The following is a 22,563-nucleotide window of genomic DNA, read 5'->3' as shown; positions in this document are numbered from 1 at the left end:
TAGACAAGGGACTGCAGACCTGTACCAATGTGTACATGGTATATACCAGGAAAATGCCTTTGCTTCTATTCATTCACTAGGATGCTCTCAACAGAGCTGAAATAAACCAGCTGTGAGTTTCACCAGAAGGGGCACATACAATCAATTTGGATCATTTAAGCTTATTGAAGACTTCAACTCATAAAGCACCACTAAGTCTGAATCAACAATTCCCGTGATGTTTTATTGTCATAAGTAAGATTTTAATTTCCTCAAACAACAAGCATGCAATGACCCCCCACTTTAATGGAGCTCTCAAAGGTTTTATCTGGAGGTTTCCCTTTGTATTAGCTGCAACTTTGGTTATTAGTGGAAATACTGCACGATTCAATTTCCATTAGTGTTATATGAACCTTTATTTAAGTTACCAACTATGGAACAGGAACGAGTGTAGAATAAGAAAAATGTTTAAGATACAATAGAGGGTGTCACAGACCAACTGTGGCTGGACAGACAACAGAACGCTGAGTTGCCATAGAAGAACCCGAACAAGTCATCCTGTTTTAATGACTGGAATATGCTGAGTTTTTTGACTTTAAGGATACTTAATCACATCTGCAAAGTCTGTTGTGCCACATAAAGTAACACATTTACAGCAGACATTTGGAAAAAGACATCATCTGGTCTACCAAAATCTTTACTGGCCTCTTTTTTAAACTTAACAAATACCTGCTGCCTCGGGGCTTTTCCATATGCTTATTCAACCAGGAAGCTCCAATTCATCTGTTCCATCTAATAAATATTGATGTTTCCATGGAAATCTTCCACCCCCTATATCAAAATGTCCCCCCACTTTAGAGACTATATCACAAATGCAATTACACAGATATTTACATGACCAATGTTCAATTTCTGGATCACCACTAGAGTGTAAATACCTTGAAAGCAGGAACTGTGACTTTCTGACTTACCTTTGTGAACCAGCACACATACCACAGAAGATACTCAAGAAAAATGTGCTGCTGGGCAAGGAATAAAACTGAGTAACAGGAGGTGAGGGCATCTGAGGATCCAAACTGGGTTTGGTCTCAAAGGCACGGCATTGTAATCTGACTTCAACTTTCTTTTCTAACTTTAACTGAGCTGTAAAGAACACTGGCAATTGAAGAGCTTTCACTTTGTTTGGCTATTTTGTCTGTACAAGGATTTTTTGTTGTTGTTAACTAGTAGACTGGATGTTTTTTAAATCCAAGACTGAGTCCAGGATTCCAGCTAGGAAAATTCAGACAGCTTTAATTTCTGGATGCCGACAAAGTTGTCTTAGATGACCTCAAAGAATTCCTGGGAAGCAACAAAACCTACAAAGTTGAGTTTGCTGCCATGTACCCTCAGGGAGCAGATCCAGCTTCTTGTGGGGCATATGTTTAAAATTCAGCCTGCAGAGCCGCAGCACACGGAGGGAGCTGTTAAAATTCCCAAGGTCGTGACTGCATCTCAAGCAGAGACTGAGGAAACCAGGAACAGCAGTGCTGCTACACATAAGGCAAGGTACATTTACTCTCTAAAATCCAATGACAATGGAACGACTTCCCAAGCAAAAAGTCTTCCTTAATCAAATGTATTTTAAATGATGCTACTTAGATCAAGAAATGCTCCGTTCCACTCAACACACTGCTTTCTCCACTCCAGAATCTCACCACAGTGACACTGGCAACATTTTGGGGCTAGATGATTCCTTTTAGTAGGGGCTGTCCTTTACACTGGGATGTGTGGCAGTATTCCTGGCCTCTACCAACTGGAAAGTAGTAGCATACCACTTCCAACAATGGCGACTACCAGAAATGTCTTCAGACATTAGCCCACAGGGTGCAGGGAGAGACACTGCCCCTGGGTGAGAACCACAGCTATGTGTTACCAATCTGAGCACAGTCTTCAACAATGATCCTTCTGAAGCCCTCATACATACTGCATGCAAGACAAATAATTAATGTCCCCAATGCTGATAAATTACTTTCCATGATCAATTAAATTTCCTTACTTTCATTCGAGTTTTTGGGAAAACAATGAAGTTACGTGAAAAGAAATAAACCAAGCGTAAGACGCTCAAACAGTATAAAAATTGCAGGGAGAGGTGGGTGTTAATGAAGAGCTCAAATACAGCCACTTAACATTGAATATCACAAACACAATTTGGGCAAGAGCAAGCAACTTCTCTTGTGCATATTTTAAAGTTAAATTTAATGCAGTTACTTAATCTCTGAAATTCAAGTTCCTCCAAATATACCGTTAATTTATCACATTTTTAGAAAACAAACTGAGTCAGATGGACTGCAATGAGGAACCCAATTGATAGAGGCAGCCTTACCATCTGACATTGCTTAAAAGAAAAATATCCAAACAGCCTGGTCAAATAAAAAACCTGGGCATGGTGGCTGCCATTTATAATTAGCTTTTGAATTCAGTGGCTCTCTCTGAGAAATGTAAAACTGAAATATTCACCAAAAATCATAGGTTTCAAAAAGAATATTAATCTCTGGCCAGGTATGGTGGCTCACACCTGTAATCCCAGCACTTTGGGAGGCTGAGGAGGGTGGATCACTTGAGGTCAGGAATTCAAGACCAGCCTGGCCAACATGGTGAAATCCTTTGTCTAGTAAAAATACAAAAATTAGCCAGGCGCAGTGGCACACACCTATAATCCCAGCTACTCTGGAGGATGACGCAGGAGATTCGCCTGAACCCAGGAGGCAGAGGTTGCAGTGAGCCAAAATTGTAGACCACTACATTCCAGCCTGGGCAATGGAGTGAAGACTCTATCTCAAAAAAGAAAAAGGAAAAAGGATATTAAGTCTTTGATACATGTTTCCCAGAATCAAATGTAAAGAGGAAACTGGCCATTTTTGGCACGAGGAAATATAATTACACAGAGGCAAGGTTCCCAGTTTCTATCTAGCTCTAGAGGTCTTCTTTTCCAAGGCAGCCATCTGATTAAGTTCGTAAGCTTTCAGGACAGGTCCTTTGTCCAAAACAACATTAAGTGAACATACAGCAGCCCAATTCTAAGGCAAGAATTAGGCTGTGAGGCAAAGCTGGCTGGACACAAAGCTACCCCTTCAACTCACACTGCCAGTGGGAACCTGTCAGCAAGACCAGAAGGAAAACCCCACACTTGGGGACATGATGTAATTTTGCTTCTAGGAATCAAGTTTTCCAAGTGCAAATAAAGCTGAGACTTCTAAGATATGATTCATTCCATTTAAAAGGTGGAAGAGAACCCATTAAGTAGAAACCTAACTCACAAAACATATCATTATTGTGACCAGGACAGGAGGTCCCACAGATAGAGGAGTCCTACTGCAGGAAGAATCTTGGTACTGAGAATTTGTCAGCTAAGCAAGAAAAAACATGAAGCATTTTCTCAGAGTAGTCATCACTGGTTTCTCCAGGGATACTGGATAAGAAACAAATCTACATGGCCATATAAGCATCTATAGAAAAAGAAATATTACCGATTTTCTTATTGTGTAGGGATTCTTCATCAGAGCTTCAAAGATACTTACAGGGTTCAAAAATGGGCCTGAGGAGCTAGGGAGAATGAGGGGACCCTATCAGTTACATGTAAATCTATGTGTAGATATATACATGTGTCTTTTTTGTGAAGGGGATCTCAAGAATTCATCAGATTATCAAAGCAGGATAAGACTTGGTAGAAGTTACGAAATACTAACAGTTGAAAACTTTCCTTGGCCATGTGGCTCCCTTGATTAACACATGTTACCAGTGCAAAGTCACTCCACGTTTAGGACAGCCACAGGCTGGAACTGTTACTGAGACACCAGGGGTTCAGGTGAGGTCCAGCCTGCTCGCTGCACAGAAAGCCAATCACTGAGGTGACAAGTATTGCCAAGGAAGAAGGCTTTAATTGGGTGCTGCAGCTGAGCGAGGAGATGGGAGCTCTGCCTCAAGTCCATCTCCCTGACTGACTCAACCAGAGATTTACATAGGAGGGAAGAAATGTAACAATGTATAAGAAAACAAGAACTAAGGAGGGGCAAGGAGGCACCTGGTGCAATGATCTGGTGAACTTCGGTCACTGGATACTTTAATTTAAAGAGGCCTGAACGTCCTCTACTGAGGAAGAAACTCAAATCCAACAAATACAAGTTTTAAGCTTTAACAGCAGAAGGGTCCATTTCTGTGTTTATCCAAAACAACTGTCTATGGGATTGTTGGGCAGGTTTCAGAAGCACATCCATTTTGTTCTTCCACACACTTACCACATGGGGGACCTAGCAAGAAACAAACATGTCCATCACAACAAAAGAATATTCACACAACAGTCACGATTAAAGGAAATACGTAAGGCTGGCATTGAAAGAGATGTACTGTCCTTAACCAACATTAATAAAAAAAGCTGGAGATGTGCTCCTTCCCTCACCCTGGCTCTAAGCAGATACACTTCGGCATGTGACCCAGGGCGTCCCAGCAGGATGGATGAGTGAAAAGACCGACACAGCAGAAGCAAAATGTCACCATCAATCCTCACAAAATTAAGTGACTCACTCCACCACAGCCTCTTTTTCAACAGCCAGTGGGAGCAAAAAAAAAACCTTACAACTTCGCTACCAAGAGAAGGTTCTGAGACTCCTCTTCATTTCGCCAACTTTTCTATTTTTAAGGTGAAAATGAAGTCAACCCAGTTTCTTACAAAGTGTCATCTTTCGAAAACAGGAATGGACGGTGAAAAGAAACTGTGCCAAACAAAACACATGATGAACATCATCAACCAGTAGTGAGTCTACTCAAACCATGATGCCTGTGGCTTCTGTGTTTCTCCGGTTAAACAAAGGTGAGAAACGAGGATGGATACCCACCTGCCATACTATGGATAAAGGGTTTCCAGAGAGACGAAGTTAGGTACTGTACAGGTTTGATTTGCAAAACGACCGAAGGTAAGGACATAGCATCTGATTAACATAAAGACCGAAGCAGGGCTACATGTTGGGATCTTGACTTTCTCTCACCTCAACGGGATACCTCCTGCCATTGATGCTGTGTTCAGAGCCCGCTGAGCCATTGCTGTGGCCCCAGTGAAATTCCACCTTCTCGGCTTTGAATCTGCCAGGCAGACCAGCTCCACTGACAAAATAGTCGTCTTTCAGAAGGATGGCGACTGTGTGAAACAGGTGAGAAGAGAGGAACACAGAGTGAGTTTCAAAACCAAATGGGAGTTTTTCTGCTGCTTCTAATGAAGTTCATGATTACCACGATGTGAATTATTTCCTCATGTACCTGTGAAAAAACACGATGAACACACCCGCCTAAATAAATTAGTTCATTCTAGCTGCAGAATGCTCTCATAGCACCAGTTGGCCCTAAATCATGACACTTCTCAGGGAATGATCTCAGAATTACTTATCCATTTAACAGATTAAAAAAAAAATGGAGACAATGACAGAGTAAGTCGCTCTGAATCAGCGTCTCCTAAATCTGCTTGATGGTCAAAATCATCTAGAGAGCAAGATTTTTCTTTTTAAGCAGTGATTCATGGGGCTACCCCAAGATTCAAGGTCTGGGACAAGATAGGAAATATGTATGATCAGCTAGATGAAACAGGTATGTTTCTTTGGTCAGAAAATATAGGCAAGATATCAGGAAATAAAAATCTGTAGGTGGGAATATTAAGGCAACAGTCAGTGGGAAGAGAGCTGGAGGTCTGTATTTGATAACAGTACCCAGGAAAGTATAATACGAAATCTACTCTTGAAGTCACTCAAATACTGACAGACAGCTAGTTTTCTTTACTATTTATTTTAGTTCCAAGCACAAAATAATTTCCCTTAACCCATCCAAAAGAACACATAAGAAAATCCACAACATAGGGAACCTCAATTAAATTCCAACTCTAAATTTCAAAAATATACTGCTCTTTTTTGAAATACAGGAAGGAAAATTGAGAATAACTTGGATTTACACTGACAAAAAAATATTTTTCCAAAAGGAATATAATGTGTAAATGCATAAAAAACAAATTTAGGGCCGAGGCAGGCGGATCACGAGGTCAAGAAATCGAGACCATCCTGGCCAACATGATGAAATCCCGTCTCTACTAAAAAATACAAAAATCAGCTGGGCATGGTGGTGTGTGCCTGTAGTCCCAGCTACTAGGGAGGCTGAGGCAGAAGAATTGCTTGAACCCAGGAGGCGGAGTTTGCAGTGAGCGGAGATTGCACCACTGTACTTCAGCCTGGCACTTGGCGACAGAGCAAGACTCTGTCTCAAAAAAAAAAATAAATAAATAAATAAAAAACCAAAAAACAAATTCAAGTGATAAATTCCCTTTTTTTGGTTCTCTAAATGTGGATTCATTCATTCATTCATTCAATGAATACTTATTGGCTGCTAAATACATGTAACATGCCAAACAATATACTGAATGGTTTGTGATCAAAAGCCAAGCTTGCATAAGCCACGGGAAAGTGCTCAGCCTCACTGTAGCCTCTTCCTAAAGAGATCCTAGTTAGAGCTTTAGAGAGAAATCCTGCATGAAAATTAGGTCTCCATAAAAGATAGGGACTAAGCTAATGACCCATTTCTAGAATACTGCAATTAGTTTCAGTACTTCTCGAAATAAAGGAAGCATTAAAAGCAAGTGAAGGAACCCTTCTCATACAAATCCCTTTTTATTGCATTCAAAAGGCAGTTTTTCCGCAACTTCTGAAAAAATATGCGAGGAATACTCAATTCGTACAACAGCAAATTAAAGGATAAAATAAGGTAAAAGCAAGTGTTTCTTGTGCCAATTAAACAAGCTGCGGCACTGTGCCACCCTTACCCTGTGTTGGGCATGTTTTAGAACAGGGGTCATAAACTTCTCCTGTAAAGGGCCAGTTGGTAAATATTTTAGGCTTTGCAGGCCGATTGGTCTCTAGTGCAACTACACTCTTGTCTTACAGCACAGCAGCAGCCAAAGATAACACTTAAATGAATGGGTGAGGCTACGTTCCAATAAAGCTTTATTTAAACACACTGATACTTAAATTTGACAAAATTTTCAAAGTGTCATGAAATATTACCTCCTTTTGATTTTAAAAAATCATTTTAAAATGTAAAAATGAGGGACCTATCATTTTGTGACCCCTAAGATATAGTATCTTAGAAGAGAATATCTAAAATCTTATATAAAATACATCTATATATACAGATATTATAAAATATCTTCTAAAATATTATATTATACCAACCACACACCTTTAGTTCTGATGTAAAAACATCTAGGCATTAGCTCAGTAGTGTTTCAGATGCTGTTAATGATTCTTCTCAACCAGTTATAAGTTCCATACATAACATTTTGAATCCAAAGGATGAAGGTAAAACATTTTTATTGCATCTGTTCTAATACACCCAGGGAATCAGCAGCATCTTATAAATATTTGATTTTACCTAAATCATTTATATCTCTGTCAGGGGTCATTTTACTTGTTTTATATGAATAATTAAAAGCATAATTAGGGAACTGTACAATCTGAAACATTAATCTCATTTTTCATTTTACAGTATTTCTCACCAGAGCACAGAGCATGTTACATGCCCGCCCACCCCTTTCAAAAATGTCTTATATTTTTGTTTTGACATGAAACTGGAAGGAGTGAACTTTCCCAGCTAGCACGTTTTCTGATGACCAGTGATAACACTGAACTGTCTGAAACAGAATGTACTGAAGGTAGTCACTGCAGAGCACAGGGTGTCATGCATATGAGTTCAAGACATGTTGGGATCCCATTCTGTCACTTAACAGTGGTGTGACCTCAGGCAGGTTACCCAACATCTCTGTGCCTCAATTTCCACCACTGTTCAAATGGTGATAATTATTGCAGTGCCTAAATTTTACTTTCTCTGAAGTAAAATATAACTTCAGAGAAAGTTACATTTTTAAGCAATATTCTCTTTCCCACGTAATAACGAACGTCATTAGGCAGGGACAATAGCAAGAGCAGGGGTGGCCCAAATACTATTTGAGAGGAGATCTTATATTTATTTAGTTTTGAGACGAAGATTCCCTCTGTTGGTTCTGAAAAGCAGGGAAGTGAGAGGGCTTCTCAAGAAAACGTTCAAAACCCGAAGCAATATGGAAACATTTGCGTGCCAAAAGGGATGTGACACTGGTCTCCTTTTTCTCTGGATGCTTCTCTCTCTGGATGTCTTTTCCCACACGTTTCCCTCTTTTCTGTTACCTAGGTCTGCACCTTGATTTCTACATTCTAAGTTCTCTGTAACTTGGCACCCAAGTCTACCCTGGGTAAGAATACCTGGGCAAAAACAGCAATAAGATACCATTTGGAGTCTATCAAATCGTAAGGGGTTTTTTTGTGTTTTGTTTTGTTTTGTTGTTGTTGTTGTTGTTGTTGTTGTTGTTTTGGTGGGGAGAGGACAGAGTCTCGTTCTGTTGTCCAGGCTGGAGTGTACTGGTGCCATCGCTGCTCACTGAAACCTCAGCCTCCCCAGTTCAAGCGATTCTCTTGCCTCAGCCTCCCAAGTAGCTGGGATTATAGGCATAAGCCACCATGCCTAGCTAATTTTTATATTTTCAGTAGAGACAGCGTTTCACCATGTTGGCCAGGATGGTCTCAAACTCTTGACCTCCAGTGATTCTACCACTTCCGCCTCCCCAAGTGCTGGGATTACACAGGTGTGAGTCCTGCGCCCAGCAGGGAGATATTAAGTATTGAGTAGCTGCTTTTAGTTGCCTAAAACACGGAATAAAAACAATACTGCCTTTTCTGAATTATTTCTACCTTTTTGATCATATCGAAGAAAAGAAAATCATAGTTGGGTGCTAATATAACCTGCACATTTCCCTGGTACTCATTCACTTCCCCCTTTTACTCAAGAGTAAGCATAACGATAAAATTTAATAACATGGGCAAGGTTGATTTATTTTTGTAGACTATGAACATATTTCTAAGAGTGAGTCTCTCCCAGTCAAACAGAACTGGTTTTTCCAATTATAGTGTTGATAAAGAGTTTTCTTTTAAAATCAATTCATTTAATTAAAAAGAAATAAGTAAATTAGAGGGAAAAAAGCACAAAAAAATAATACAAATAAAGTTGAATTAAATAATTATAACAACAGCAGGAAAAGTTGAATCTGGGTAAGGCCCAAATTGTAAGGTACCAAGCTAACAGCTAAAGACTGGAAAACAATAAATGGTGTTACAGACTGAAGGTTCGTGTCTCTGGAAACTCATAAATTGAAACCCCAACCTCCCATTACATGGTATGATGAGTCAGGGCCTTTGGGAGGTGGATTAGGTCATGAGGATGGAGCCCTCATGAAGGGGATTAGTGCACTTAAAAAAGAGATTTCAAGGCTTGGCACAGTGACTCACACTTGTAATCCCGAATATGATCTGGAAGGCCAAGGCGGGCGGATCACCTGAGGTCAGAAGTTTGAGACCAGCCTGGTCAACATGGTGAAACCCCATCTCTACTAAAAATATAAAAAATTAGCTGGGTATGATGGCGGCCGCCTGTAATCCTAGCTACTGGTGAGGCAGGGACAGGAAAATCACTTGAGCCAGGGAGGCAGAGGTTGCAGTGACCAAGATCATGCCACTGAACCCCTGCCTAAGTGATAGAACAAGATTCCATCTTAAAAAAAAAAAAAAAAAAAAAAAAAAGAGGTCCCCAGCCAACTGCCTTCCCTTCTACCATGGAAATACACAGTAAGAAGGTATCATCTATGAGTCAGAAAGCAGGTCCTCACCAGACACCAAATCTGCTGATGCCTTAATCTCGGACTTCCAGCCTCCAGAACTCTGAGAGATGTTTATTGTTGAGGCCACACAGGTTATGTTATTTTGTTACAGCAGCCTAAACTAACTAAGACAGCTGGGCTAAGAGAGAAAGATGGGAAAGTCTATGTGGTAAATGAACTTTCTAAAACTATGCTGATAGTGGCTAATGTAGATTGGGATTAAATCAAAGCAGAATGATGGAGAGTGTAGAAGAAGCTGGAAGCTTCAAATGCAGAGTTTCTTAACCTAGAGTCCAAAAGTCCATAGCCCTGGCTACCTGTGGGCTCTGGAGGTCTATGCCTTCCTGATACGAGAAGTAAAATTCTGAGCACGGTGCACACACGGAGCTTAGGGGCTGGACTCCGCAGCCAGTAAGTCCAAACTTGAATCCTAGCTCTGCCACTGTCCACTGATGAGAAAGTTAACAAGCCTCCTGGTGCCTTCGTTCCTGTTCTGGAAAATTGGAATAAGACAAAAGCTACCTCACAGGTTAAGAGATTCACAAGGGCTGATATACGAAGAATACTCAGAGCAGCAATTCATACACATCATAGACTAGCATTGGTGTTATGCAACCGTTAGAAAGGTTATTGTCCTAGAGAAGAATCGCAGCTTTCACCAGATTCTCCCAATGTCTGGGGCTCCGCATGATGTAAAGACATTCCAGTTGTGCGAAGGGCCAGGGCAAAGTGCGGGTCAGGTAACTCTTAAATAAGGAATTAGTTTTCTCTCGAACTGGAAGGGTTGACCAACTGCCTGGCATTCATAGCGTTCTTTGCAGGACATCCACCAACTGTTTATAAATTAAATCTAACGTGTGTAAAACACAGGTAAAAGCAAATGTTCACACTAAAATCTAAGTAAACAGCAGCAGGTGCTAAAAAAGTCAAGAAAAAATGGATGAGAGGAAAACTAGCTGCTTACTATTAAATCCTCCTACCCTCGTGCACACTGCCAAGACAATAAGGTAGAAAAAAAAGCCTACCACCTCATGGTGAGATCCCCAGACCGCTTTCCACAATACCTGTGACATCAGAGGGATGCCTTGGGGCTCCAGGTAAAAGGGAAAAGCTCTTGTCTGAAAGTCAGAATGCGTTGGCTCTGGTTCCAGTCTTCCACGCATTTCCCTGTAGACACTGACATTTATATTTTTCAAATACTCAACAAATATTTACTGAGTAATCACTGGCGGGAAAAGGTGGATAAATCAGATACAACTCTTGTCCTTACGGAACTTATACGGCTGATGGGAAATACAGGTCCCAAGAACTAACAGACAACAGAAGCAAATCTGAAAGTGGGCCAAGAAACACAATCTGAGCATCCAACCCCAGAGGAGAGAAGAAGAGAGCATCAAGGTCTGAGCTGAGAGTCAAAGGAGCTACCCCGGGGACATGCCGACAAGATGGGAGAACATCAAGAAAGAATTAGATCAGGCAGTGCCCACCTGGTAGTGATAATGAGGAAGAGAAAGCCAAGGTGACAGATACTTAGAGAGCAGGATGGGACACTGAGGGCATGAGGCAGGGACAGTGAGACGTCTGTGTTTGTCCCAAGAGAAATGGGAAGTCTTTGATACTGAGAGAGAGAACAAGAAAGAAAGAGGGAGAGACAGACAGGCAAGATCAGATTAGGGAACGAAGTTGATTATTCTGGCTATGCTGTGGAGAAGGCCCGGGAGGAAGGCAGTGCTGGTCAGTACAGATAAGTGAGGAGCCGACAGCAGTAATCCAGTGAAGAGTCACTGGACGCACTGAGTCGCAGCGACCTCGGATATCCAGGAGATGATAAACCTCAGGATTATCCTGGGACTTGTTAACTCATCAATAAACTGAGTGAGATGAACAAGGTGGATTAGTTAATACTTTAACCATAGTAAGCTATTAAAGCCAGGCTCATTGACTCACACCTGTAATCCCAGCATTTTGGGAGGCCCAGATGGGTGGATCACAAAGTTAGGAGTTCAAGACCAGCATGATCAAGATGGTGAAACCGCGTCTCTACTAAAAATACAAAAATTAGCCAGGCATGGTGGGCACCTGTAATCCCAGCTACTTGGGAGACTGAGGGAGAGAACTGCTTGAACTAGCGAGGCAGAGGTTGCAGTGAGCCGAGATCACGCCACTGTACTCCAGCCTGGCTGACAGAGTGAGATTCCATCTCAAAAAAAAAAAAAAAGCGACATGAAAGATGGAGGGGGAGTTTAGCAGAAAACATTGTACCCTATGCAGCCATCAAAAACGATGAGATCATGTCATTTGTAGGGACATGGATGAAACTGGAAACCATCATTCTCCGCAAAGTGACACAAGAGCAGAAAATCAAACACCGCATGTTCTCACTCATAGGCGGGTGTCGAACAATGAGAACACATGGACACAGGGAGGGGAGCACTACACACTGGGGTCTGTTGGGGGGAAATGGGGGAGGGAGGGGGGGTTGGGAGGTGGGGAGAGATGGCATGGGGAGAAATGCCAGATACAGGTGAAGGGGAGGAAGGCAGCAAATCACACTGCCATGTGTGTACTTATGCAACAATCCTGCATGATCTTCACATGTACCCCCAAACCTAAAATGCAATTAAAAAAAGAAAAAAAGAAAAAGAAAAGCGTTTTCAGAAATGACCTGTAACATTCAGGGCACTTGGTTAATCAGGCTTCTGTCTACACAAAACACTAGTTCCTACCACCTGAACTTGGGGACTGAGGCTGTGGGGTAACAGAAAGAAAACTGAGCTTACCAGACAGGAAACACAGCCTGCAGAGTACCTAGCCAAAGAGAGACCCAGTGAAATAGCTCCAAGCTCAATCCAAGGTTCAGGTAAAGCTGGATAATAACAGAATAAAAGAACCCAAGAATGCGGACCTTTGAAATACGAAAATTCATGAAGTAGAGCAAAAGCACACTTAGCATTCCCCAAAGAAAGAATGGATTTTTTACATTAAACTTAAGTTTTCTTTTTTTGGGCAATCTTCAACTAACCAGAGATGCCCCAGGGAACTACAAAGACACTGTTTATATTAGGCACACCCAATATAAGCAATGCCCAGGACCCAGATATTTCCAAACATCTGTCTACTTGGCTGATGCTCTGCTCTTAATCAGAAGTTTGGCAGCCTCTTTGTAAGTGAAATGACCAATGCATTAGTGACACAAACAAAACTCAGAGTAAGAAAGCAACTGTTATCAAGGAATGATGACTCCACAATGGTCTACCATCATCGTCCCATATTTACACGTATTAAGGATCACTACGTTGAGGAGGCTATGGAAGTGTTGTAATAAAAATAAAAATAATGGTTGGTACCGGGTGAGTTTGAGACCCTCTCAAAAATACACTTGAGGAATCATTCATGTGCTTCACTTAACCAGACCCTCCTCATCCAATATTATCAGGGATAAGAGAGGTTTTATTGAAAGAAGAACACACTTAGGTTACTGTTGTCAATATCAAGAAATACTCCATTGATATGATAAATAAAATCATTTTTCAAACTTCTCTTCTGTGGCTAACTCTAAAGAAGGAAGAAAGACAGGAAGAAGGAAGAGAAGGGGGGCGATGTTAGGAGCAGGGACTGAAAACAGGCACAATCAGGCAGAGACACAGAGACATGCCCCAGGGGAAGCAAAGGCAAGAGGAAGACACAGAGGAAACGTGGGAATGAAAGCACAGAAAAGGTAAAAGCTCATGGAGCGATCCCTAGCGAAGGACATACCTTGTCCAGCAGAATACAAAAAGAGAAAAAACAGAAAGCCCAAACTGTCAGAAATATATGAAGATGGCCAGCCGTGGTGGCTCACGCCTATAATCCGAGCACTTTGGGAGGTCGAGGTGGGTGGATCACAAGATCAGGAGTTCGAGACCAGCCTGGCCAAGATGGTGAAACCCTGTCTCTCCTAAAAATACAAAAATTAGCCTGGTGCAGTGGTGGGTGCCTGTAATCCTAGCTACTCAGGGGGCTGAGGCAGAGAATTGCTTGAACCTGGGAGGTGGAGGTCAGTGAGCTGAGATTGCACCACTGCACTCTAGCAACAGAGTGAGACACTGTCTCAAAAAACAAAACAAAACAAAACAAAACAAAACAAAACAAAACAAAACAAAACAAAATATGAAGACACATATCATACATACGCTCATACCCACACACCCACACACCCAAATCCTCCCCCATCTCCGTCACAAACACACTTTTCCTAGAAACTTCCTAACCAACCTCTTGATTACTAAAGACATGCATGCTACACCTGAGCAACCAGGCCTCTGTGGAATCACATCTTGAATGGGGGCTACGCACAAAAGTCCATCAGTTTTGAAGGGAAATCAGACATCATGAAGATCGCTATTGAAAACCTTGTAATGGGCTAGGCGCAGTGGTTCAAGCCTGTCATCCCAACACTTTGGGAGGCCGAGGTGGGGGCAGATTGCTTGGGGCTGGGAAATCGAGACCAGCCTGGCCAACATGGAGAAACCCCATTTCCACTAAAAGTATAAAAATTAGCCCAGTGTGGTGGCATGCATCTGTAATTCCAACTACTTGGGAGGCTGGGGCATAAGAATAACGTGAACCTGGGAGACAGAGGTTGCAGTGAACCAAGATGGTGCCACCGCACTCCACCCTGGGCAGTATAGCAAGACTGTCTCAAAAAAAAGACACTGTAAGGTACCTGCCTAAACTGGTAACCTGGTACTGACTCTCCGCAAGGCTTATACATCCTTGTCTCCACAGACCTTAGAAGAGAACAGAGATTATTCAGGGCTGCATAGAGGCAGCAGTTAGCTTGAGTGGGGTTCTACAATGAACAATAGGGCAAAGAGTATCTTTCAACACTCACTCGACCTTGGGGAGAGGGTGGTTACCCCTGGCCTGCGTCTGAGCAGAGCAGCAGAACCACATCCTCCTCCAACACTTAGCTTGGGTCACAAGCTCAGTTAGGGAAATAGCTTGTGGAAATGACCAAGGTTGTTACGATTTTATTTTTCTCTTTTTGCCAGCCTGTAGTCTGTTTGTTCATTACTTAACTTGCTAAAAAGTTCTAAGAGCCAGGTAAAATAAAGTCAATACAACAGTGTCCTAATACTTATCTCAGTATTATGGGCTCAGTAACATACTACAAAATGACTCTTGACCTCCCCATCTATACCTAGTTTCCCTGTCATTGATTCTTGTGTGATCAGAATAACCATTTTTTGAATCCATTTGTGTCAGATGGCATATGCAGACAATTAGGAAAGACTGTAGACAAAGAAAAAAATATAATACACCAACAATGTGGGAAGATGAAAGTAACATGCCTTATGATAAACACATTTATTATTTGCCCTCAGTGTGGGATGTAAGAAAAAATAGATTTTTTAAAAAAAAAACCTCCCAACAGTTAAAATTCACAGGAGGCCATGTCTTATTAATATACATCAGAAGCACCGTCTAAGTCTTAAATTCTGATTATTTTGCTGGAAGCTAATGCTAGAAGCAGCAAGATTGTCTTGAAATGTTCTTGATGAATGCATTATCTTTTCATTCTACAAAAATGAAAGAAAGGGAAATAACTTTAGATGAAATCAAATGGGAACGGGCACAATAGATAGTTACGGCTCCTCAGGAAGAAACAGAGAGATGCTATCTGTCTTGTGAAGATATTTTAGACAACTTTCGAGAAGTGGGCTAGGTACAACCAAGTTGCTCTATTGATTATGCTGGATTGGATATATAGCACTCTCAGGGGGTTAAGACAGATCTGAACATTTAAGCTGTTTTATGGGAGAGTTACTGTCTGTATGTAATAGGCCACTTTAAATATTAACTTTCTCTATTCATATTTTAATATACACAAGACAGAGTCTACTTTACAGAGAAGTAACCTATAAATTTCCATCAGAAAAAAATAAATACTCCCACTTTATTTTCTGGAACTACAAAGTTCCAGAAAATACTTTTATAGAAGAAAATTATGTGTTATTTAAAAATTAGTGATTTACGAAAGTTTATCTAGGTATGCAAGATAGATATAAAATTAATGACGGCAACAAAGACAGACCCTGTGGCTTATGATACATGAATTTTTTAAAATTAAACTTTTAATTTTTCTCAGAATAGCAGATTCACATGCAGTTATAAGAAATAATGCAGAGATACCATGACCCCTTTAACACATTTCTCTTCATTGTACCATCTTTCAAAACTACAGTACAGTGATAGGTGCTTTCTTAAAAAAAAGAATTATGCAGGTTTCATATCAATATTATTCCATGTGTAAATTATCAACACCACCCTAATTTAGCCTGTACTAATATGTACTGTTCAGTTGCATTTATATGATCTAGACAAATAGAGCAGATGAATACTAATTTCTCCAAAATGTTGGAACATTCATGAACTCATGTGGCATGTTAACACCTACAGAATAGCTGAGCATAGTGGCTCAAGCCTGTAATCCTAGCATTTTGGGAGACTGAGGCAGGCAGATCACTTGAAGCCAGGAGTTCGAGACCAGTCTGGCCAACGTAGTAAGACCCTGTCTCTACTAAAAATACAAAAATTAGCTGGGCATAGAGGTGGGTGTCTGTAATCCCAGTTACTGAGGTGGATGAGGCACAAGAACTACTTGAACCCAGGAGGTGGAGGTTGCAGTGAGCTGAGATCACGCCACTGAACTCCAGCCAGGGCCAGAGAATTTGATCCTGTCTCAAAAAAAAGAAAAAAGAACTATAGAATGAAGGAAATTTCTATTAGTGCTTAAAACAAAACAAAACAGGTGGATTTCGACACCCAGGTTTCTAAACCACCATAAGTTAAAACTCCAAAGATTTTTTTAAAAATGGCATGTTCTTTGTTTCAAATTGCGTATGACTGGTTGTCACTTTTTTAAAACCCTTCCTACAGAATCATCGTAGAGTATTTATGAGATATTGGCCTATCTAATATTATGCTGTGAATTTTACAGTAATAAGTATTATGAGAGTAACAACGATTTATTTCTGCTTCTCGAAACACTGTGCTTCTCAAATCTCTGAGACCGATGGGTTCGTATTTGGAGAGCTTTGCTCAGAGATAGGCAAACACTCAGAGATAGGCAACAAGTTGTGGATCCCTTTAGGAAGTCAGCAGAGTGACACAGATTGATAATCAGCTTCTGGAAGACCAAGGTCATGAATCAACTTGCATTGAGTGAAACCTACATGCGTCTAAAACCTGTCATTGGTGATACCAAGCTGAAAGCTGTCACTGAAATGTGTTATCTTTGCGGAAGGCTGTCAAGCGTTGCAAGCCAAGTAGAAAACCGTATCAGAAAGCCCAGTGATTGTCTCTGACAGCCTTCCAGAATGTGTCATTGAGGCACACTCAGGTTCAATCTCTGATTGAACCCAGTGTAATAAAGCTCTTGTCCACTAGATTTAGATGTTCTGAAGAAAATAATCTCATTGCAGGTATCCTACGAACACCATATCTAAAGCATAAAGTAGAACAACTGATAGGTAAATTCTGAATTGTAACAATAAGCACACAATCTGTGCTGAGGTCGTAGAGAGGTGAGGATGAAAAGGCACGTACAGGCCAGGCACGGTGGCTCATGCCTGTGATCCCAATACTTTGGGAGGCCAAGGTGGGCAGATCACCTGAGGTAAGGAGTTTGAGACCTGTCAGTCCAACGTGGCAAAACCCCATCTCTACTAAAAATATAAAACCTAGCCAGGAGTGGTGGTACATGCCTGTAATCCCAGCTACTCAGGAGGCTGAGGCAGGAGAATCACTTAAACCCAGGAGGTGGAGGTTGCAGTGAGCCAAGATCGTGCCACTGCATTCCAGCCTGGGCGATAGAATGACACTCCATCTCAAAAACAAAAACAAAAACAAATAACATTACTGGATGAACAGTTTTTCCTGAGCAGCTACTCATACAGATGAATCAAGGAACAGGAAAGGGTCACCTACTATAACACAAGAAGCAGAATTGTTTCTGGGGACATTATAAAACAGGGCCCAAAGCCAGGAATCACTGTCCTGAGTGAGTGCGAAGCAAGTCTATGAACAAGCCAGGCAAACTCAAAGCAATCGGCCATGAATAATCTCAGACAAATGCTGGTTTGGAGAAAGAAAGAAATGATACCTAAAGCTCCGCATTTAGCCAGTTAGGTTAAAAAAGAAAAAAAAAAAAAAAGGCAATGTTGTTACCTACAACATAAATAGGACCAAAGGGCTGGGAGTAAAGTCATTTTAGCCCAGCATGAGGGCTCTGGCCACCAAGGATCCTGAAAGGGATTGCTAACAGTGGTTTGCAGTGACATCCTTAGTTATGAAGGGTTCACTTTAAAAAGAGAAACAGAGAAAAAAACTTGTTTTAATGAGCCAAAGTTATAAGCAGTTAAGTAATAAGAGTAAAAAATATCTTTAGGCATCAACAGAACCCCAGATAGCACCAAGCAGAGATGTAATGTAACATCCCAGAGCCTCTTTTCAGATGGTACAGTGGGGCACAGTGAGGCATTCTCTGGTACTTACAAGGACAATCTATAAACTGATATTTGCACAACAGTAATTGACAGGGAGGTAGCTCTTCACATTGGCAATGGTAAAAAGATGACGCTGCAGATTCACAAATCCCGAAATGACAAGTGAAGGAAATGGGATAATCGAATCGCTGGTCTGATACACAAAGGGATGAGACAGTTCATCTGTACTCGGAAGTAATAAAAAAATATTAATAAAGCAAAATCTCAAGGAAGATAAGAATTCTGCCTATTTGCATATTTGGCACAATGTTACCGGGTAGAACTTTCTGCAATGATAAAACGTCCTCAGTCTGGGCTGCCCAATAGGATAGTCATTAGCCAAATGTGGCTGATAAGCACTTGACATGTACCTCATACAACTGAGGAACCGAATGTTAATATTATTTAATTTTTAACTAAAACTTAAATGGAAATAGCCACATGTGGTGAGTGGCCACCATATTGGGTAGCTTTCTGACAGTCCTATGTACCTTACATCTATTAACTCATTTAATTACTACAACCCTAGGTCTAGATGTATAATACTTTATTATCTACAGTTAGTATTTTTTTTTTAAAATGAAGCCACAGAGTGATTAGCCACAGAGTGCTTTACGCAGTCACATAACTTGTTCTCAAACTAAGGACTGATTGATTAAGCTCCCTTCACAGCAATGTGCACTATTTAATGAGCAAGTCATGGTTTAAGGTAAACACCAGAGACATCCAAAAATATTTCATGTTGCTCTAAGCACAAGTAAAGAAGCCATTGTCTACCTGTTTTCCCTGTGTTTTTCATCCAGGTTTTGTTAGAAGACTCATTGTCGAAGCCATCAAGCTGCAATTCCTGGTATTCTTCCCCAACACGCGCATGCTGGTCTAAAATGTCAATAGGAGACTGGTGATGACCCCCACAGCTGACACTAGACGTGACCCAGTGCTCAGGACCATAGGCACCTGTTGAAAGAAAACAACTCTTCAATCCTCATGATTCAAAGGTCTGGGATGAAATGAATAAATCTTAGGAAGCTGAGCGTTACAGCTCTCAATATGTCCCCAGTCCAAAGAGCTGAACGTACTGAAAATTACGAATCAAAGCCATTTGCTTGATGTGGCAAGAAGATTTCAGAAAAGATATGTTACTTAAGTTAGTTTTGCTTCTTGATTTACAATCAAACATTTACTAACTTTATCTTCAATCAGATTAAGAGAGTTGTGTAGAAGGACTATCAGGGTTTTTCATATTTCTGATGATTTTTAAATGTTTCCTAAAATAAGCAGACCATTTATTCACAAAAAGGCACCTTCATCAAGTTAGCATGTTTTGCTGCTGTGAGCAGGATCCTAAATACAACTTTCTTTTTTTTTAAATTAATTTATTTTATTGCATTTTAGGTTTTGGGGTACATGTGAAGATCATGCAAGATTGTTGCATAGGTACACACATGGCAGTGTGATTTGCTGCCTTCTTCCCCTTCACCTATATCTGGCATTTCTCCCCATGCCATCTCTCCCCAACTCCCCACCCTCCGCTGTCCCTCCCCTATTTCCCCCGCAACAGACCCCAGTATGTAGTGCTCCCCTCCCTGTGTCCGTGTGTTCTCATTGTTCAACACCCGCCTATGAGTAGAAAATCAAACACCTAAATACAACTTTCTTCTTAGCCCGTAAAAGTTTGTAAACATGAAAAAGGAAAAAAAACATTAAAAGCAACACAAAATTAGATGACAGGCATTACACACGATGGAGGCAAAAAAGGCAGATTTCTCCTTTGGCTAATTGTGAGAGATTCTTCAGTTTGGCCCTCATCTGTACACTTGAGTGTTAAGGCACTCATCTCTCTCTTTTTTTTTTTTTTGAGACAGAGTTTCGCTCGTTACCCAGGCTGGAGTGCAATGGCGCGATCTCGGCTCACCGCAACCTCTGCCTCCTGGGTTCAGGCAATTCTCCTGCCTCAGCCTCCCGAGAACCTGGGACTACAGGTGTGCGCCACCATGCCCAGCTAATGTTTGTATTTTTAGTAGAGATGGGGTTTCACCATGTTGACCAGGATAGTCTCGATCTCTTGACCTCGTGATCCACCCGTCTCGGCCTCCCAAAGTGCTGGGATTATAGGCGTGAGCCACTGCGCCCGGCCACTCATCTCTCTTTTTCAATCTTTCCCTTTCCTAGGAAATGCAGATATAAAGTTACCTTCAGACTGGGCTCTGCACTCTATTAAATAAAGACTCTGGAGGGACATATGCCTCAGAAATAAAGCAAGCAAGCACAACCATAGAGCATAATTTTAACAGGTACCAATCAGACATAAACACAGAACACACACTGCATTTGCCTCCCTGCCCTATTTGGAAATGAAATATTATGGGAGCAGTTTCTATTATGTGGACCACAAGCTGTTAGACTTTTCTGCATCCTACTTTTAACCTTGTGGACACCACAAAGTGGGAGTAGCCTGTTGAAGCAACTTTTGCTGGAAAGATTAAGATTTGATCCTTTATTGAGAATTAGGTAAGAATAAACGTTACTGCAGGGCGCGGGTGGCTCATGCCTGTTATTCCAGGACTTTAGGAGGCTGAGGCAGACGGATCACAAGGTCAGGAGATCGAGACTGTTCTGGTCAACATGGTGAAACCTCATCTCTAATAAAAATACATGGTGAAACCCCGTCTCTACTAAAATTAACTTGAACCAGAGCGGAGACTGCAGTGAGCTAAGATCACGCCACTGTGCTACAGTCTGGGCGACAGTGCGAGACTCTGCCTCAAAAAGAAAAAAAAAAAAAAGAATAAACTTCACAATTTTTAGAAAGTAAAACACAGGCTTCCCAATCAGAAAGTTTAGTGTGTGTATATACACATTCATATACAGAAATATCGATTGATGAGTGGGGATTTTTGTGCCTCCCGTATACCTAGCCTACAACAAAAGACACAAAGAAATCTTGTTTAGTTTATTAGTAGCTAAGTCTAACTACTAACCTTGCTAGTTTAGTAGTAGGTAAATCTCCCTACAACTAAATAAGAGTCCACACGAGTGACCATCATGCCACCACGCAATCATTTGCCATGGCTTACCCATTCCCCGAAAATGGGTAACAGCTCACAGCAGATATAAACAATGGTGCGAGAAAAACGGGACAATCACAGAAAGTCTTTTCTGTCATGGTAAGAGAAGTTTCATGGCTGTAAGAGCAATGGATACAGCTCCCCAAAAATGATGCATATTAGGGCCAGGTGCAGTGGCTCACACCTTTGATCCCAGCACTTTGGAGGGCCCAGGCAGGCAGATCAGAAGGTCAACAGATCGAGACCACCCTGGCCAACAAGGTGAAACCCCATCTCTACTAAAAATACAAAAATTAGCCGTGTGGGGTGGCATGCACCCATAGTCCCAGTTACGCCACAGGCTGAGGCAGGAGAATCACTTAAAACCAAGAAGTGGAGGTTGCAGTGAGCCAAGATGGCGCCAGTGCACCCCAGCCTGGTGACAGAGTGAGACTCCATCTCAAAAAAAATAAATGAAGTAAATAAAAAAAAATTTTTTAATGGTGCATTTTTTTGCTACCTGGAAAACACCTCAGCCTCACTCCAATGCTTGGGTCATTCTCCCAAATCCTCATTCCAAAGAGTAAGATTAAAAACAGACTATCCAAACGAACACATTCATTGACAGAGGTCTAGCAACCTTCGGGCACTTCTAAGTCATGCTACTATCTGGAAAAAGTTAATATCACCATTTTCTTCACTGCACGATTCCAACTAAATTGTCAAGGCTTTTCACTCATGTATTTTTTTACCTCTTTGTCAAATTCCCTATGACTGTGATGAGTCACAAAGGGACAGTATGCATTTGTCATATATTTAGACAAATTTTATTTTGGCCAAACTTTATTCTCATCTTGCATCTATATATTTGAAGACAAAAAAGGAGGGAAAGGAGACCTGAGGAATGGCTCCAATCATCCTGTCTACTGTTTAAATTTTCTTCCAGATGCTAATAGAGTCCATTGAAAAACCAAACAAAGTGATTGTTAGCCTGGTGCAGTGGCTCATGCCTGTAGTCCCAGCACTTTGGGAGGCTGAGGTGGGCGGATCATGAGGTCAGGGGTTTGAGACCAGCCTGACCAACATGGTGAAAACCGGTCTCTACTTAAAAAATACAAAATTTACCCGGGCGTGGTGGTGCACACCTGTAATCCCAGCTACCTGGGAGGCTGAGGCAGGAGAATTGCTTGAACCCGGGAGGCGGAGGTTACGGTCAGTCCACAATGCATCATTGCACTCCAGCCTGAGCAAC

At 41.3% G+C, this 22,563-nt stretch overlaps 1 protein-coding gene across 3 annotated transcripts in view; it reads right to left on the bottom strand.

Moving 5' to 3' along the window:
• PTPRG (protein tyrosine phosphatase receptor type G) overlaps positions 1-22,563 on the bottom strand; it is a 777,462-nt gene that overhangs the window by 299,116 nt on the left and 455,783 nt on the right. For all 3 annotated transcript variants that reach the window (XM_039477294.2, XM_039477296.2, XM_039477295.2), the window contains exons 3-4: positions 19,042-19,221; positions 5,004-5,152 (exon numbers count right to left, since the gene is read on the bottom strand). In XM_039477294.2, coding sequence (XP_039333228.1) covers positions 5,004-5,152; positions 19,042-19,221 — 329 coding nt within the window. The remainder of the gene's footprint in view (positions 1-5,003; positions 5,153-19,041; positions 19,222-22,563) is intronic.

This window comes from Saimiri boliviensis, chromosome 8, assembly GCF_048565385.1.
Source record: "Saimiri boliviensis isolate mSaiBol1 chromosome 8, mSaiBol1.pri, whole genome shotgun sequence".
NCBI classification, from domain to species: Eukaryota; Metazoa; Chordata; class Mammalia; order Primates; family Cebidae; genus Saimiri; species Saimiri boliviensis.
The sequence above is the reverse complement of the archived record's forward strand: the minus strand, read 5'-3'. Positions and strand labels throughout refer to the sequence as shown.